This window comes from Lagopus leucura, unplaced genomic scaffold (genome assembly GCF_019238085.1).
Source record: "Lagopus leucura isolate 7727_CA_CO unplaced genomic scaffold, USGS_WTPT01 Super-Scaffold_100004, whole genome shotgun sequence".
Classification (NCBI taxonomy): Eukaryota; Metazoa; Chordata; class Aves; order Galliformes; family Phasianidae; genus Lagopus; species Lagopus leucura.
In genome coordinates this window covers 40,512,298-40,531,075 of record NW_024962264.1, presented here as the reverse complement: position 1 = coordinate 40,531,075, position 18,778 = coordinate 40,512,298, and the positions used below count along the sequence as shown (strand labels likewise).

The 18,778-nt window shown below is 40.3% G+C and overlaps 1 protein-coding gene across 4 annotated transcripts in view; it reads left to right on the top strand.

The window, feature by feature from the left end:
• The first annotated feature begins 5,791 nt into the window (after positions 1-5,791).
• The window catches only part of MANBA (mannosidase beta), a 46,595-nt gene continuing 33,608 nt past the window's right edge, over positions 5,792-18,778 (top strand). The window contains exons 1-5 of one of the 4 annotated variants that reach the window (XM_042870845.1): positions 6,021-6,187; positions 14,416-14,510; positions 14,715-14,780; positions 15,004-15,109; positions 16,995-17,165. In XM_042870845.1, coding sequence (XP_042726779.1) covers positions 14,443-14,510; positions 14,715-14,780; positions 15,004-15,109; positions 16,995-17,165 — 411 coding nt within the window. In that variant the 5' untranslated portion in view covers positions 6,021-6,187; positions 14,416-14,442. Of the gene's footprint in view, positions 5,984-6,020; positions 6,188-6,227; positions 6,328-14,415; positions 14,511-14,714; positions 14,781-14,975; positions 15,110-16,994; positions 17,166-18,778 lie in introns of those variants that run through there. The other 3 variants (XM_042870844.1, XM_042870843.1, XM_042870846.1) reach the window with 3 other exon arrangements.

Genomic DNA, 18,778 nt, shown 5'->3' with positions numbered 1-18,778 from the left:
TGGTGGAATCACCGACCCTGGGGGTGTTCAAGGAAAGGCTGGATGTTGTGTTGAGGGACATGGTTTAGTGGGAGCTATTGGGAATAGGTGAATGGTTGGACTGGGTGATCTTTTAGGTCTTTTCCAACCTTAGTGATTCTATGATTCTATATTTCAGACTTTATATTGAAGTTACAGTGTAGCTTTCCTTATTTCAGTAGATGAGTACCAGTTCACACTAGCTACAATTATCTCTGCATTTATCTGCAGTCCTAGTGTTGAGAAAACAACCTTACCATTCAGCTGTGACTCTTGTAGCAGAGATGTACGCAATAATTTGTGCAGCAGATATTTGGTTCCACAGGGAGGGTTGGCTGTGAACAAAGTGAGTGTGAATAGTATCTTAACAGCTCTGCTTCCAGAAGAGGTGAGGGTCCTTTCAACCTTCTCACATCAAGGTTCTTTTCACATTCCTCTTTGATGTGTTTATAGCCATAAAACTACTGCCTGCCCCTCTACTTCCAGTGCAAGTATCAAAACACTCTGAACTTCTGACTAGTACCAAAACAAGAAATACACAGTCGAAGACAGTTCTTATTCTGTTTGTTGCAGTGGTTCTAAGTCTTGCTTTCTTCTTGTTACCATAAGAATCAAAACAATTGCACAATACTTCTCTATAGGTGAGTGTGTATAAAGTACTACTTTTAGTGTTGTTTATGTACTAAGACGTTTTGAAAAAATAGTCCATAGTAAAATATGTCCACTTGATTAACATGCATGAGTCAATTTCTGCAACGCATGCCTGAAACATTTGTGTCAGTGTAGCGAGTGATGTAGTAGGTAGTAGCATCCTGGACTGTATGAGGATGCAGTTCCTTTACTTTAGCATCTTGCACTGGAATCATTTAGACAAGAGAAGATTTTTTTATATAGGCAGGCTCTTTGTTCCTGTTGTGTTAAATGGAAATTGAGTTTGGTCAGCATAGACTTCATTGGTTAAGAATTGTAGCATTTCTTGTAGGTATTAAAACAATCATAATAATTTCAGGTGATTCTTGAGTACCAAGTTTTCGTAAAAGTTATTTTGTACGTTCCTGGGAGCTTGTGGAAATGAATGGGAGGAGTAGTGTCCTAGTGAGGTCCGTAGCAGTAGGTACATTGCCTCCAGTTAAACACTGAGAAACAGAGGTCCTGACCTGCCCCAGTGATTTGTTTCAAGTGACTGAACTAGAAAAGAAATACAGCTCCCAGGTGCTTTGGCAACTTCAAATCCATTTAAGTTTACTCATCCAGTTTATCAGCTATAATTTTTTGTTAACTTTCTCACACTGTTCCCCTGTAAGGAAAACATTCATTAAAACTGTAGGATGGAGATTTGTTTTGTACTTAGTGTAATATGTTTGGTATGTCCTGCATTCAGCTGACAGTGCCAAGTGAAGCACGCTGCCTTAGTAAAACTAAAGCCTGTCAAGCTTCTGTCATCTGGGTAATAGTTCATTACCTCTGATACCCACGTTTTGAGGGATTTAATTTTGGGTGTTTGTGGACAAATCATATGATGTGGTTGCAGATGTCTAGTTTCAGACCTTTGAGAAAGGTGAAGCAAGTTGTTTTGTACTGCTGTCCTCATATGTACTGCTGTATTCCTGTAAGCGCCAGAAAGTCAATTTTGATTCTAGATGTTTTAAACTCTAATTGAGAGTCCACAGTAGCTTGTGCTAGTGTCATGTAGTCTTGAGACAGTACCTGTCTGCTTATGAGACAAAGAGTAAATAACAATGGTCAGTGTTATGTACTCTTATAAACAGACTCACTGTTTCAAAGGTGTTTATAAATCAAAGAGAACAATAGCTATGAGCTGCATCTTCTAAAGAACCTGTCTTTAGGAATCTGATCGTGCTGGATTTAGAGATCCTCGTGCCTTTTGTGTCTATACCATAGACAGTGGGGCTTTATAACCCAAGTCCTGTGATTTGAGCCCACCTCAAAACAGAAGTTAAGCTGAGGTACAAATACAGCCTTTCTCCACTGGCATACCTGATTGAGTTTAAGGGCATAGTCAAGGTATCAGCTGTCTTTCTGCATATGCAATTTAAAAATTCCTATTGCCTATTTTTTCCCTTCTCCATACAGTATTTGCCTAGAGCAGTAGTTTCCTTTCCTTGAATTGCATGTGATTATTAGGGCTGAGCAGTTTTATTTGCTGACAAAATACCCTTGCAATGACCTACAGACTTGAAAATAATTACAGAAGAAACTTCAGGCCTGCCACTTAGATCCTCATTTTGTATTTTGCTCTCAGTAACCCAGTGCAGTCTTTTCAGTACAATGTATTGATGGTATCCTCATCTAAAAACAATGCTAATTTGTTATCTCATTTTATTTTTAGCTTCCTTTTTTAATAGATTCAAGATAAACATAGAAAAATGAATGAAATCTGTTTATTTCTGTCCATCCTTTGTAAATTCATAGCTGGAAAGCTCCCTGCACTGTATTGCTTTTATGCCAGCCCAGAAAGTAACTGTTTTGCATAGCAGTTCTATGTTTGTAGAGGCAGTCATGAAACAGAAAATATGCATCATAAGCAGAGGTTAAAGCTTTCATACATGTGCTGCACTATCGGAAGGGATATGCAGTAATCTGAACACCAGTCCTGTTTTACACCAGTATTTAACCAACACGGCTGTATCAATGTTGCTGCATCAATGCAAAACTCCCCAAAGTAGATGACCCTTCAGTTGTTTTGCTGCTTTGACAAATTGTCTGTGGTGGTGTATAGTTATTGAAAGACAGCAAGTTCCAGCATGGTTTGGTGCTAACACAAGGCTTGTACTGCTTTGTGGCAGCCTTTAGCAGAAGAATGATACAGGGTGGACAGGTGGGGGCAGTAATATCTTAAAGTACTGCAGCCAAATCGGTGAGAACCTGTTTGTTTAAAACCTTTGTTTGAACTTGAATTCGAAAGAGAAAGCATCCACAGCCTGTCATGATGATAAAGATTGCATAGCAGTTGGAAACAAAAGACTTTTGAGATGAATGCAACGGAATTTGGGCAGCTCCAATTGAGCTGCTCTGAATTTATTCTAATACTGTCCAAGAGAGGCTTTTGCTCTCAGCATTTTGTCTTAGTTGATAAAAGAGTACCTGCTTGCAGCCTTCAAGAGTAAGAACTGTAGTAACCTAAATATATGGCATTTCAGAAAGATGGAATATTGTACACAATGAAAGAAAAGCATACGAAGGACCTTACCATGTCTTAAAAGTTTAACACAACCTTTCAGACTGCAGTTTCTTTAAACAGCAAAAATGTTATTTGTTTAAAAATACCCTCAAAGAAACAACAACAAAAACACCCTAAAACTGAGACATGAAAATGAGACATGATTTAACTTAATTATAAGCCTTGAACAAGGAAACGGCATGTTCTCAGAATACTTGGTTACAGCATTGTTCTCAGGATTTTTTTGTGTGTGTGAGTTGTGAATCTTAAGGAGAAAAATAAAAGGCTAAGAAAACACGGAAGAACAGTAAACATCTTGAAACACAGTTTCCTTCTTACTGAGAAGCTACCACATGACTTGCTGGAAAAAGCTTGTTAAAAAAAAAAAAAAAAAAAAAAGGAAAAAAAACCAGCCTACAGTCACACTTCGGTAGCGTTAAAACTCAATTCTCTGTAAATCTGCTTCTTGAGAAATAATATCCTTGGTGGTCTCTCAAGCAGCACGACTGTGTTTAAGTGTTTTTGATGTCATATGAGTGAATTTAAGGTAAATGCACTGTATTATGTGATAGTCCCAAAAGCTGGTTTGCATTTCTCATTGATAGGTGAAGGCAGGAACAGAATGTACAGTCAGTGTGCAGTGGCTTTATAGTCTGAACTTTTACAAGACATTTATTTTTACTGAATTCTGCAACTTGTTAAGCCAGCTGAGGTACTCAATTTTCCATGACAATAGACTTTTTTTTTTTTGCTAATCTTACTAAAAGATGACTAGGAGCTGATCTGAAATAGGAACTGGTTTTCAATTAGTCGGTATCATATGAATATGAATTCCTCGGTCTTAAAAATTCATGCACAGTAACCACTTTCATATTTAGATTCCTGCACAGACTCTCTTGTCAAATAGAGCAGGCCCCAAACATTCCTGTTTGAAGGTGGGAGGAGAGTTTTTCAGTGACAAAAACAAGCATCAGCTGTTCTTCAGACCAGTATTTCATAGTATTTCTTAGAACTATGCCCTTCTACTCTGAAAAAAATCACCTGTGATTTTATCATATATGTAGATGTATGGGAGGGCTGGTGTTTTTCTCTTAGCTTGTAATGAAGGCCGTTGACCCAGAAAGATATTCTTCTAAACCTCCTAAAGACTTATGTGAAAGCCAGAAGCTAAACCAAATGAACAAACCAACAAAACTCTGGTTATTCCTATTCTTGTCTGTGATCACTCTTATATTCTCTGCTACATGCCAAATGCAGCAGCCTGTTCTCATGTGTCAGCCACACGTTAGTCTCATGTGACTTGGTCTATGTATGTATGATGTTGAAATAATTAACCTTTTAGCATCCCAAAATGCTTTATGTGTTTATTCCTCTAATTTTACAGTCTGTGATTATAGACATTAAGGAAACATGAGGATGGAAGCGGGAAAACAGATCAGAAAAAAAGCCCTTGCAGTTAGTTGAGGTTTCTTGGAATGGCTGGTTACATTTTCTATGCAGAATCACACGTAGGCACCTCCGCGTATAATTTTGCTTTCTTTGGATGTACACTGACTTCTGTTTTAAAGAGGAAAAAATGATACAGTAACAGAAAGATGTGGTGCTAGTGGTAGCATTACTACTTTACAGCAATTTGTGTGGTTTTCTGTTTTTAAACATATTTCACCTTCTCACTTGAGTGTTAGCAAAGTGCCTGCCTGTCTGATTCTCAAGAGGCCGGTAAGTTGAGTAAAAATGTTCAAACCAAACTGTGGCCTATGTTGGGCTTACATCAGTAGGTTTCTGGGACAAATAATCAACTGTATTTTAAGAACAACAAAAAACGAAAGCCTGGAATTCTATAAGCAGTAATGTGGAGTCACAGAGTGGCTGCTGAAAGGAGCGCTTTTGATTTTACGTTGAGCTTTGTGAGAATAAGATTATTTGCACCTGAGGAAAAGCAGAACAGTCTGCTTGCAGGTGAGCAGACCCAAAGGAAAATGAGCACGACACAACCACCAGCAGGTACCACCAGGTGTGGTGATTGGAGTGTAAGAGCCACCAGAGTCTATTTTATACATGCTGAAGGGGGACCTGGGTGGGGAGGTGGCACAGGAGAAGTGTGACAGTGCAATAATCGGACATTGCAGAGCTGATCCAAGGCCCCTAAGGTTTTAGAGAGGATATTCTAGATGCTTCTTTGGAATTCTCACTTCTGCTCCATCGGCAGCTTTTACAATCAAAACTTGCAGCAGCTGTGCTAAGCTGAGCTTTATGAGGAAGCAGAGTACCCTTTTAGGAGGGTGACATTCGTTCTGATTTTATATCCCTCTGTCATTTTATAGACAAAAGAGGGAGAAAAGTCGTACGAATGTCACCGCGAAACGCGGCCGAGCTGCCCCGCATCCGCCGCGCTGCCTCCCGCCATCTTTGCCCCCCCAACGCCGCCCGCCGGGCGGCCCCGAGCAGCCGTTAACGGTCGGGGAGAGGAGGCGCGCGGCCGTCCCGCCCCCACTGCCAACGGCCGGTGACGGTCTGAAGCGCCACCTCAGCGCTTCTGAAGCCGTGAGGCGGGCGGCACCTTCTGTCGTGCTCCGGCCTCCCGCGGCGGCCATGGACCGCGCCGCCATGCTGTTGTCGCCGCTGCTGCTGCTGATGGCGGCGGGGGGGGCGGGCGCGGGCGGCCCCGAGGTGCACAGCCTGCGTGGTAGCTGGCGGCTGGGCAACGGGAACGGCTCACTGTCGCTCCGAGGGGAGGTGCCGGGTTGCGTGCATACCGCCCTGCACCGCCGGGGCCTCATCCAGGTACGGCCGCGTGCGGCGGGCAGAGGTCGGCGGGGTGCGGCGGCGTCTGAGGAGACTCCTCGGTGCCTGCCGTGGTGGATCCCGGCGCCCACCCTAAACGCACCATCCCCCCTCGGAGCTGCATCTGGCGCTGCAGATCATGCTTGTACAGCAGTGCTCCTCTAGTGGCAAAAGCCTTGGTGCCTGCAGCACACAGCGTGTCAGGTGGGTCACCACCACAGAGCAGTTTGAAACGGGACCAAGGGTGAGCATAAGGAAACTCGTGCTTTACTTGCATGAGTTTCTCTAGATTTGACACCGAACCAAGCTGCAGACACCGGAGAGGTACATCAGCGTCGCAGGGTGTAAGTCATCTTTACTGGCTGTGTTACCTGGAAAGGGAGGAATCCTCAGCTTGCCCTGCTGAAATTGGGCTTGTTGATATGAGAAGTTCAGGGATTTCAGACGTTTCACTCTTTTAAACATCTCTTTTAACACACGCAGAGTACATCAAAACAGCTGAGATTGCACACTCCCGTGCTTCCTAAGGAAAGTATATTCTGAACCACGACAAAGTTGATTTCATTGAAACAGCTGGTTCCTTCTCAAAGCTTTGCTTTATCTGCTTGTTACTGCCCCTTTCAGTTCTTAGATTTACAAAAACATGGTGACCATTGCCTGGGACAAATGATCAAAACTGCAGTTGTAGATTGGTGGCAAAGTTAACGCTGATTACAGCGCAGGTTGCTTGTGACTCAGCACAAGGAGCGTGGCAGTGAGCAAGGCTGGGTCATTCTTACGATGCTTTTTTAAAAGATAATACATAGAATGTGAGTGAAACTGAAGAGATAGGACATTATGAGGTTAACAAAATATGTAAAACTGAGAAATATTCGGCTGTACTAGAAAATGTGGAATTCTATCCTGTTATCTGAGTACAACAGATATACTTGAATGTGATGTTTATTGTGGGCCCAGTGTTGCATTTCTTGTACAGTGATAATTTAAAAATTCAGTTCTAGATGCCTGCACTTTGCATTTTCTATTCTTTAATATTTATGGTTTATACTACTACCCTGCTCTGCTCTGACTAAAATTAGGTATAAAGAAAAAGTGACTCTACTTTGAGCAGGATAATTTTAGCACTGTTTTGTGTTGGTGTATGTTGGGGATCCCAATACTAATAATTGATTGCAACAAAAATCATTGCCAGATAAAACAAGCAGAATCATAGAATGGCTTTGTTTGGAAGGGACCTTAAAGATCCTCTAGTTCCATAGTCAACATTGAAAAAGAAAACACACTAAGATGGAATAATGTGAGCCGCTATGCTGTGGTGTTACCACATCTCATGTGCTGAGTGACAAGACATTTGAAACTTGAATAATTAAGGTGTTAAAATGTTTTTTCAAAGCGAGTTTTAAAGAACTGCAGCAGGCAGTGGGGTATGCGTGGAGGATCAGTAATGAGGGCTGTGCTGGTTTCTCCCGTGCAAAGTTCTATGATAAGCTGAATGTCTCAGCTGTTTGGCTGTACTGTGAGGCATTGCGTTGATAAGTATGAGTAATTGTTCAGGAGAAACTGTGACCAACGCACTGAGTCGAACTCACAAGTTACTGCTGTAATGAAAGACTGGCATTTAACTACTCACTCATTAAGTACTCTAACAAAGTTAGAAAATGTGTTTGCTATTTAGCTGCATTGCTGTAAGCTGACTCGTAATGTTGGTCATTTTACGCAGCAGTATAGCATTTGGAAACGAGTCTGTGATCACGAACTTTCATGTGCCTGTGCAGAATCCTGAGCCTGCACACAGATATGAGCTTAGTCAGCCTGCTGGCCCAGTCAGCTGCAGGACATGTCTTGCTAATGGGTGGCTGGGCAGTGGGTTAATTAAATCAATGACTGTTGCTTGTTGCCACTCACAACATGTTTATGCATATGCAAGTATGAACTTGCTTGGGGCATGTGCTGATACGCCTGGCTGGGAACCCGCTGTGGCTGGAAGCTCTGGCAAGTAGAGTGAGCGCATTCTGCCCAGGAGAGGAGTGGACTACTTTGCTCACCAGTGTGTTTGCATGGCTGCAGTTTTGGTACTTCAGGAGGTGTTCTGTTGTTTTTCTTTACTGATATGTGCAGGCAACTTAAGATCAGTTCAAATCCAAAGCTATCCAGCATGGCAAAGGAATGGATTTACAGGAAGCATTTGCACAAATAATTCCACCTAATAACTAATTTTTTAAAAATTGCATTTTGTTTAAATGACACAACAGAGAGCAACATGGGAGCAACATTAGCAGATTTCAGAAGCTGCCACTAGTGATGTGAAATGTAGTCAGTCCCTGAATCCGTAGATGTCATGCTCTGAAGAGCAACAAATCTGCTCTGCTTGGATGAGTCAGTGAGGTCATTCTTTACGGCAACTCCTGCCTCCATTTTGCAAAGTGCAGCTCAGCTGCTTGTCCTGAGGTTTCTTTGCTGTGGTGAAAATGTTTATGGCCAAACATTTTAAATGCAGTTGCCTAAAATCATACCCTTAAATTTGTATTTATAGAGGAGTATGTGTACAGCCTGAATTTTAGAGCCTCCGTTTCATCAGTGATTATTATCTCTGGAAATCAGACTGGTTTGGGGTTGTATCAGATTTAGAATTAGGAGTTCTGTTGTAATTGCCTAAATACAAAAGCTTTAGTGATATGTGTCGTCTTCCTTTTGCTCTTTGCTGTGGAGTGAAGGACTTAAATTCATCCTACAGGCCAGAAATCCCAAAGCTGTCTACTTGTAATCAAAGTGAAGGTTGGTCTGAAAAGCTGTACCAGCAAACAGAGCAGAGCTGGTGAGTTGTTCTGCATAGCAAGACCCATACGTTCAGAGACCCAGTGAAACCTTTTTGCTGTTTTCCAGTGCGATTTGCAAATGGCAAAAAGCACCATGTCCTTTGCCTCTTTATCCATGTTAATTTTTCATGGGTTAGCACTCACCCTGGAAATCTGAATTAAGTGAGTCTTGAGAGGGTCTGTTCCAGCAACATAACTTAGCGAGTACCCCAAAATGAGGGAAAGAGGGGCAGCAAGAATAAACTACTGAACTCTAAGCCTACAGATGAGGCTTGGATTTCAAGAATAGGCTGCAAGCAACTTATTTGTCACTGTGTGGTTCATTTTAAATTTAGGTTGATGAACAAAGTGTTTTTCCCAGGCATGCTCTAGCTGTCTTCATGTACTTAGCTTTACTTTAATCTGCCATGCAGGCTATACATTAGAATAGAAAGAAAACTCTGACACTGGGCTTGCTACTGGATCCTCTTAGAATTCCTTCTGGAGATGTTGCTGCTCTTTGACTTCCCAAATATACATTGGATGAGCCCATCTTCTTGAATGCACCAAATATACATTTTGGAAAAATGCTCGTGGGGAAGATGCTTCCGTGTTTCCTACTAAAGCATTGCTTTTCCTGTATTCAAGCAGCATGGTTCAAGTGCTGAATTAACTGCAATGAAAGCTCTAAGGAGAGGAGGTGGCATAAGGATATTTGTTTGGCAGTTTGGTTTTTAATTAAATTTCATTACGAATCAGTAGCCATTATTACAGTTTATGTGTAAAATTTAAAAAACATGGGACGAATGCACATAAACAGGGGTAACAGTCTCTTGAATAAAGTCACTGCAAAGCTGGAATGTAAGTGCAGACAATTTACAAACTTCAGCAAATCTGTTTCTATCCCTGTATCTCTGGAAAAAGATTTGTAGAAGCCATCTCATCTGAAGATGTTTTTAACTACACTGTCAGCCTTGTGTTTTTTTTTCAGGCAACATTCTGGTAAACACGATCTTAAGAAGCTAAACTGTGTTATATCTTTGCACCAGAAACAGCAGTCATCTAGCATGCACTGGCCCAGTATTGCATGATGCCATTTCTGCTGACATGGACACCAGTAAAATTTCACTTGTGGTGAATATGGCTATTGTAGCTGGATTTTCTCATCTGCAAGCCATTTCCATTCATACAGAAAGGGTATTTTGTTTTATTAGCCATCGCTTTGACTTGTAAAGAGCTGCTGCAGGGGGCTGTAACAGTGATGCTAACACAGGGGCTGGATATCACTGTGGTTTCTGCCCTGTTGTACAGTGAAGGCATCACTTGACATTGGGTTACAGCAGCCTTGGTTCTGTTTGTGTATTAAAATATATGAGCAGCTTACGTATCTCAAGAGATAGTTCTGTAGTTCTGTAAAGCAGTGCATATTTTTGTAGCTTGTTGTGCATTTGTATGAAGAAACTTGTTTTGTGTTTACTGGCACTTTTTCATAGCTCAGATTTTTCAGTGCAAGTCAGATAACGATTGTGTTGGTTATCATATGGTTCTAGCAGATTAAATGGCAGTCATCAATGAAGTAGCTTGTTAATATAAATAGATCATTTTCTGCTGAAACATTTGTGTTCTGTTGACTTGTATGAACATATGTGAAAGCATCCAAAGGCCTTGGTGAAGCCTAGGATGAGTATTAAAGGGCAGTCACGTTTCAGTAGCTGTTCTCTTTTGGACACTTATAAAGTTAGAGTAGATAAAAGTTATAGCAGCCTTTTAAATACAGCAGAGCGTTTAGAGAATATTAAGCAGTGAGTATTAGCATCTTGTCATTTATCCTAATATTAGTCTTCCAGATGTATTCTGCCACAGTATTTGGCTCAGTGTTCAGCTGTAAAACATCTTGACCATAAGATGACATTCAGTCAACTGCTTTGTTGGAGCGAGTATTGAAAATGGATCACTTCTGGGTGAGCTTCCAAAACCCATGTTCCAAGAATCTCATCCATTCATCACTGCTGCTAGGTTCTGCTTCACATCAAACTGTAAATAAGTGGAACTGGGCGTGCTGCAATCTCTGTAGCTTGTGGTATGGAAAAGTGCATGGATAGAGGTTAATGTTGTAACAGTTTCACTTTGAGTTTGAAGTTGGCAACAGCAAAACATTAAGCTGTAAATAGTGAAGCATTTCTTGAAGATTTCATTTTGGTAATCGTCAGCTGGATTTTCTTAATGATGTACATTCTAAAATGTCAGCAGGGGAGCATGCAAGTTGGTTTCAAATTAAATAATAACAAAAGCAGACAAAAGGAGAAGAATCTGTTTTTTGTTCTCTTTATTACATTTCCCTTTCTTACAAGCTGATCTGCCTGAATGCAGCTGATGGATGTGGCTTTCAGTGTTCTGCTGTGCTCCCCTCGATCTCTGGCTGCACGGTGTGCTGGAACTGGGTCTGTGGGGGCCACTACAAGCCTGGCAGTGCTTGCCTGGGCTCTGAGCCTCACTTAAGGTGTGGTCATGTCTCATCTGTCTCCTGCTGTTCTCAGAACAAGAGAGGTGCTTAGCTCCTATGAGTGTAGCCTTTAACTATCCTCTCAAAATCATTGCAAGGAGGAGCTGACACAAAATACTTGGCAGTTTTGTACTGCTGATCCCTTTAATGTCCCGCTACCTAAATTGGAGAGGGCTTCCATTTAATGCTCTTTAGCAGGGCTTCATCCTGGCAGGCTGTTTGCTTCTTGCATACAGCACTGAAACTTGGAGCAGAGAGCAATCAGGAGGGGAGTTTGAGTAGTTCACGTTTTTCCCCAGAATTGCAGGGAACAGTAAAATGAAAGGCAGTCGTGTTACAATGGCACTAAAAATAGCTGTAGTTGTCTCCACCCCATTATGGCTTGCTTCCAGAAACGTGTTGAGCTAATGAATGAATGTGAAGTATATTACATTCATGTGCAGTCTGTTTTGTAGCATTCTTCAGGTTTTCCCAGTGATTCTTACATTTGTCTTCTTTTTTTAAAAATCCAGTTTTCTAAAAGAAACCTTTAATTTTGATGTGAGCTGATTTAATGTGGGATTTCAGCTGTTTGAGTTCTGTAGAATCCCAACTGTTTGAGTTCTGTAGATACATCTTCCAGCACTTGAAAGCAGCTGCATTTAGTAATGAAACCATCAGTAATCACATGAGTTATTGGAGAAGTCGTTTTCCTTTCTTACAGGACTTTGTTGTGGTCATGCATTTTCTCTGAAGCTTTAGAATTGCCTGGAAAGCACCACTTCAACATCACCACATGGCTGAACCTACAAGTAATATTTGTCTTGCTTTAAAATGACTAACTAGTATTAGCATTAAGTGGCTTTTCTGTATGATATGCTGTTTCTCCAGTTGTAAAGCAGCAGTATCAGTAAGTTGTAGGTGAAGGTATACAGATCTATGACCTTCCCATTTGGGGGCTGGATATCACAGGCCTGAAGGAAAATGGTAGGAGTTAGAGTGTTCATTAGCACCTTGTATGACATGCATTATGGCAGTCAACACATGAAGTCTGAAGACTTCAGACTGATACACAATCAATCTCCCTCCAGAAAAGGACCTGTAGAACTCTGAGTGGGTTTGAACAAGCAGTGCTGTTTGTACACTTCTGTAGGAGCCCATCGAATGATGTCTTTTCTGTCACTGATGAAACATTCCTACATTTCTCTCATCTGCTAGATGGATTTGTTCTTCAGATGTCAGTTCTTCCAGGCATTTCTTTTCTAACATCTCTAACATCTGTGCTTTTCTAGCTTTTTTTCTTTCTTTCTTTCTTTTTTTTTTTTAATGCAAGGTCTTGGTCTTCAAGTGAGACACTGATGTTTCTTGGCCACTGACCAGCGCTTGGCTTTATGTTCTGCTGTTGGTAGTGCCTTTCCAACTTGCCTCTCATGTCTTTTGTTAAATATTTCACATATACAAATGTCAATGATTGAAATTTAACACCTGCATTTTCCAAAATTTAGCCTAAGATGAAATATATATAATGTTAAAGCAAGACAAATGTTAAAAATAAGTATTTTTAAGGACACAGTATTCATTTTTATAGTCTGTTACATTTGCAGGTTGCCTTTGGTTCTCTGAATGTAGTAACCTTACCAGAGTTTCTTTTATTAGTCTGAACTTTGCACTGTAATATGCAGCCAATATTAAAACCTGAGATGTACTTGCTAAACATTTTACGTATCAAAATGATGGTATGGATATCTTAAAATTCTTATTTGTTCTGCTAAGCTTATGATGATGTAGCTTTTGGAGAATACAGAGTATCACCAGAACTAAGGTCAAAGTGTTGTGAAGGTGACAATACCTTTCCTTTGTGACTCTTATTCCCTTTGTGGTAAGAAATTTGGTTGATGGAATGCAGCAGTGAGGCAAGGCTACTACTTTTCCTCTGTATGGGCTCAAGGGGTGATGTTTATATTGCTGTGGGCCTTGAGGAAAGATTATGCTGCTGAGGAAAGTCACTTAAACCCCTAAGTTTTGCTCTGTTATTTAAATAGGTTTGTGTCTACATTACAGAGCACGACCCTATTAGTTTCAAAATGAACGTGAGATATACAGTAACATTTATCAGAGGGATTAAAATCTGGAAGGCTCTTCCTTTCTGGCTGGGTTTGAATCATGGAGTCCGGAGGAGATTGGTGGTTGTTTTGGAAAAGCAATTGGGCTGTGTGGCTGCAGAGCAGGGTTGAGCCGAGCTGTCAGTCAGCGACGGACATACCTACACTGTGAGCAGCCTGACGTGGATGTAACACAGTGCCTTTCTGCTGCTCTGTATGAGGTGCGAGGTGTGGGTTGTCAGCTCTGCGTAATTGATTCCTTCAGCCTAGGTGAGGAACGCTGTGACCCACGAGGAGGTAATAACACAGCATGAAGCCAAAGAGGACAAGCACGTAGCTTACGCCAGCTGTGCCTTTGTTCCTACTGAGTAGTGTGACTGAAGGGTAAAGAACACCCGTGGTATATATGCGGCATTATTCTCAGAAAAGTAGCCATTTAATTTGAGACATCAAACCCAACTCCATTGTTTCTGTTTTTCTTTCTCTCTTTCTTTTTTCCTTTTTCTTTTTTCTTTTCTTCCTTTCTTCCCAAGAAAACAATTTTATTTAGGCTTCAGAGTGCTTGTTCACACAAAACAGCTGTAGTATTTGCTATTATTTTAAACTGTAGAGATTTGTTCATGGCTATCTGTAGATGCATAAGGTGCTGTTTCTTTGCTTCCTTGAAGTTCTGTTAGTCTTGCTTTTTTATATCATTATACAGGGATAATTATCTTTCTGTTCCCCTTATTAAGTCACAAGCTGACTTGATTTTTTTTTTTAATTTCATCCCTGGCATTTCTTAAATGAAGATAAATTATGCACTCTCTATTTTCAGTATAAATCATTGTAACAAATAGGACTTGACCTATATAGTTACAGCCAAATGTTACCAAAGCTTTGCTTTTAATTATTATTTCAAGGGTAAGTAAGAATATTAGAACTAAAATAGGTGGATTTCACATTTGCAGACTGCCTAAGAAGTGCTCTTCTAATAGATGTTATGACGCATTTCATGTAGAACACTGTAACTAAGTAAATCCTGTACTTTTCTTTTTGTTGATCTGTTTTTAGGATCCATACAATAGATTTAATGATGTGATGTACAGGTGGATCTCACTGGATAACTGGACTTACAGCAAGACATTCAAAACTCCTTTTGATGTCAGGTATGCAATAAGGATGTGTCTAAAATAGTTTTGTGACATCTTTCATGCAGAATTTCTGGTTAATCCATCGGCTCAAAATCTGCTTAATACTTTAGTATCTAATGAAACAAATTATGCAATGTGTACAGCTGCAAAGCTGTTGCCAAAGGACACTGCAGAGGTTGCTTTTTCTCATTTTTATCTTCATTGTTAAAAATTACTTAGGAGCTGCCAACTGTGGAAGAATGATACTTCAGCTGATTGGAAGCTAGCCAATCTGGTATTTCATGGGTATGTGAACTTGCGGTGTTGCAGACTTTTGAGCCACTTCAGCTGTCTTCATCTGATTATTTAGAGATATAATGTAGCCTCACTAAGTCAAACATTTTTGGATGTGATTGATATAGCTGTTGCTAATAATAACTGAGGCATACACGTTTACATTATCTGTTTTCTGACCATTGTTAACTGTAGGTATTCTAACAGTGTTTTATGTGTATGTTGATTTCTGTAGAAAGTGGCAGAAAGTGAATCTGGTTTTTGAGGGAGTAGATACAGTAGCACACATCCTGCTCAACAATGTCACTCTTGGGAGAACAAACAACATGTTCAAACGATACGTAAGTAATGCATTTAGTTCTGAAAGTGCCTCATTTCTCATTTAAAGCCATTCTAGCTGAAAACCTTCAATGCTTTAAGTATGCATGCAGATAGGTGCTCAGAGCCATAAAGTGTTGACCTGAGGACTGCACATATGATCAGATAACTGCTGGGAAGAGAAGCGTGCTTGCCTTTTCAGTAGCAGCATGATCAGATCTAGATGTAACTATGTCTTGTTCAAAACAAGTGGACCCACACAAGAGGGTCGGTTTAGCTAACAATGCAAATCTTGCTTCTTGGATTCTGTCACAGCTCTAAGAAAACTTAAGCTTAAGTCTTTTTTATTAGCAGTAAATCTGCTTACTAGTTGCTATTAGAATGGATCACTTTTGAATACTGAAATTAAAAATACACATGGTACAAAACTTTTATAAGGGTTTCTATTACTTTCCATTATACAGAGTTTTGATATTTAGTATTGGGCTTTTGATGACATTGCTACATCTTCCAGCTCAGCCCACAGGGGCATGAAGATCATCATAGAATGATCTGGAGAGTGGCAAAAGCATTCAAACTAATTTTATAGCTTTTAAGTGTAAAACAGTTCCCGAGTAGTAGCATAAACTGATCCTCATTTGATCCTTGCCTTTCTCTTGAGGGAATCAAAAACAAAGAAAATTGTTAGTGGAGTCATTTAGTTAAAATGGAAAACTGGTATCTTCATATCTCTGCATTTACCATTCTGGCAGGTTTTATTGCGGGTACTGAACTGAGACATGAGAGCTAGATTCTGCCACCTGAGTCTTTGTGACCTGGGACAAATCACTCAGCTTCTCTGTGACTTAGTGTTGCCATCTGTGAAATGAGAGTTTTCATATGGCTCTGAAGAAATCATGCAATATTTGGAGAGTATTTAAAGGACTGCTAGTAGCAGGCTGTGTAGTACTGGAATGTGATATTAGTTTGCTCTTATTTCTGGGACTTCATTCTGTATCAGATTGTTACAGTTCATGAAATGGCCTTCAGTGTATAACCAGAGTTAACTGTATCAGATTGAGTCTAGGATGGCTCTGACCTGCATTTCTGCTTTGTTCACATTTTTGCACATGATAACTGTGTCTTCAGGAAGGTCTCTATGAAGGCTCTGTGTGGGTAGTGCTGTATGCTATAAAAGTGAAGTGAGTGGTGCTGGCTGGGCTGTTCACAAATGGAAGAAATAACTAAGATTTGGTTTGTTACAATGAACACTATTTAGAAGAAATGAGTGTTAGTTATTAGAAGCACAGAACAATTCTGAAACTGAATGTTTACCCCTCTATCCAGCCACACTGAAGAGGCCTTTGTGAGCCAATGAAGAAGCCCCCAAATTCTTTGTGAGGTGCTAATGTGGGATGAGTGTCTGTAAGTGTTATGGATGGGAGGGGACGTGGTGTAAAATACAAGTTTGCGGCATTCATGCAAAAGTCAGCTCAGTGGTTTGTGATAGAGAAGTTGGCAGCACAGTGTGAGTTAGTGTATAGAGGAGCCCTCTGATTTGGAACAAAGTGCCTTTCTAAAAAAATGCAGATGAGTTCTGAGCGAGGCAGGAGGGGAAAAATTCTCTAGCCGTCCTCATTCTTCAAGCAGTTCAGTGTGCAATCACACTGCTGAAGCCTGCAGCGAGGACTCTGCATGGGCAAAGCAGTTTGTCCAGACAGGTTTTTGTATCTAGAATTCTACAGTGCATTTTGTTTTTTCAATAAGGAATAACCTTTCTTTTCTTCAAAACCGAGAGCCTGCTGAAGCTGTAGATCAAATGCTTTTGAATAATATCCATATGGTATTAAAACCCCAATGTGACAGTGATTATAAGTCTCATAAATAATGTTAGTGCTGTAATGATTTTGCTTTGTTCTCTTAACCTAGAGCTTTGATATTACCAGCATGATCAAGGAGGTCAATTTTATTCAAGTCCATTTCATATCAGCCATTTCATATGCTGCAGAGCAGAGCAGATGTCACAAAGCATACAGCGTCCCCCCAGCGTGCCCTCCACCTGTGCAGAAAGGCGAGTGCCATGCTAATTTCATCAGAAAGGTAGGTAAAGAACTCTCTGTCTTTGGCTTCAGGCACGAGGAGAGGAATGTGCTATGTGCTGTCCTTACAGATGTATTCCAAAACCTTCAATGTCATTTTATTAATAGGATGTATTTTTCATTGTAATTTCTTTCTGCTGCATCCCTAAGAAGCCTGTAACCAAGCATGCAGGTAATATAGGAGGTGTATGAAGGCCAGGCTAAGCACACTTACTTGGTAAGAATTTTTAAAAGGCTTTTTATTTTTTAATTTTTTTTATGGAGGAGTCAGCAAGGAGACTGGCTGCTAAGAGAGCAGAGTAGCACTGAAAAATGTGTAATCATTACATTTCAATCCACTGTGTGGATTTAGCAAGATATACTGACACTATTCCCTGTTACAAATACCAGTTTATATAGCCAAGGCTGTAAAAATTTCAGCCAAGCAGCTTTATGAGTGTTTGCTATTTGCTCATGTTCTTACTATTTATACTGGGCAGTTCTGTCCTGAAAAGTGTTATCTAATAGAGGACCTATTTGCATCTTACTACCTTGTGAATTTTAGGTAGGTATTCAGTGAAACCAACAATAATATACAAAGAATAAAAGTCAGAAACTCTGACTTCATTGCTGTTCTCTATAATTTGTATAGCATCTCATTTATTTGTGACAGCTTTGCAGAAGCCAGGGAAGAGGGTGGCTAGGTGAACTTCTGTAGGTCACTCCAAAAATAATGCTACCTATTTATTTTCGTGAAAAGCACAACACATGCAAAGAGCACAAAAACACCATCTAATAGAGCAAACTCTCAGCTACAAATACTCTTTTTCAACCATCATAAGCTATGCATTTTTGCCAGTGATGAACAAAAGTCTGCATGCCATGCTCATAAGAATCTGTCTGACCGTCTGGATCGTAGCTTGTCTTTCACTTCACCGTCATCACTGCTGAAAGGCATCACCCATTGCCTCACTGTGCTCACATCCACTGTTTGGTCTCCATAAATGTTCAGCAAATGTCGATGAATGTCAATGGGTGCGATTTTTTTCAGCATGGAGGAATTGAGTTGCACATTTTTGCTTTGCATGCACTTCTATGTCAAGTGCTGCATTGTCAGTCTGCCCCTCAGCTGCCATCTGTCACACAGCAGCAAAATGTAACAGTAACAATGGAAAGGTTCAACCACTACTGCTGTACCACCAACATCCCCCTCTGCCATCATGGGCCAGTGTAATAAAATAGGAGGCATTACTTTGGAATTGCTTTTATTTATTTATTGCATATTTGTCTCCTCTTAAATGCCTTTCTTTTTTAAGGAGTTTTAAACTTTTTTAACAAGGTCTTGCAGAAGCCTCTCAAAAAGCAAGGAGAATCCTGTTAATCTAAACATGGGTGTAATTTACTTTATATTTATTAATGGAAAGTTGAATTTCATGTTGTCCATACATACATCAGTATTAAGATGTCTGTTTCACTACTTGTTGCTGCTTTTATTTTTATTGCGTTTCAGAAAGTTGATGCTATCTCCACTATGTTTCTTAGAAATCAGTTCAGGGAGGGGCTTGAAAGGAAGAAGGCACTTGAGCAGCTGTAATCTTATTTATAGAACAAAAATGGCCAGGAATTATTTTGTAC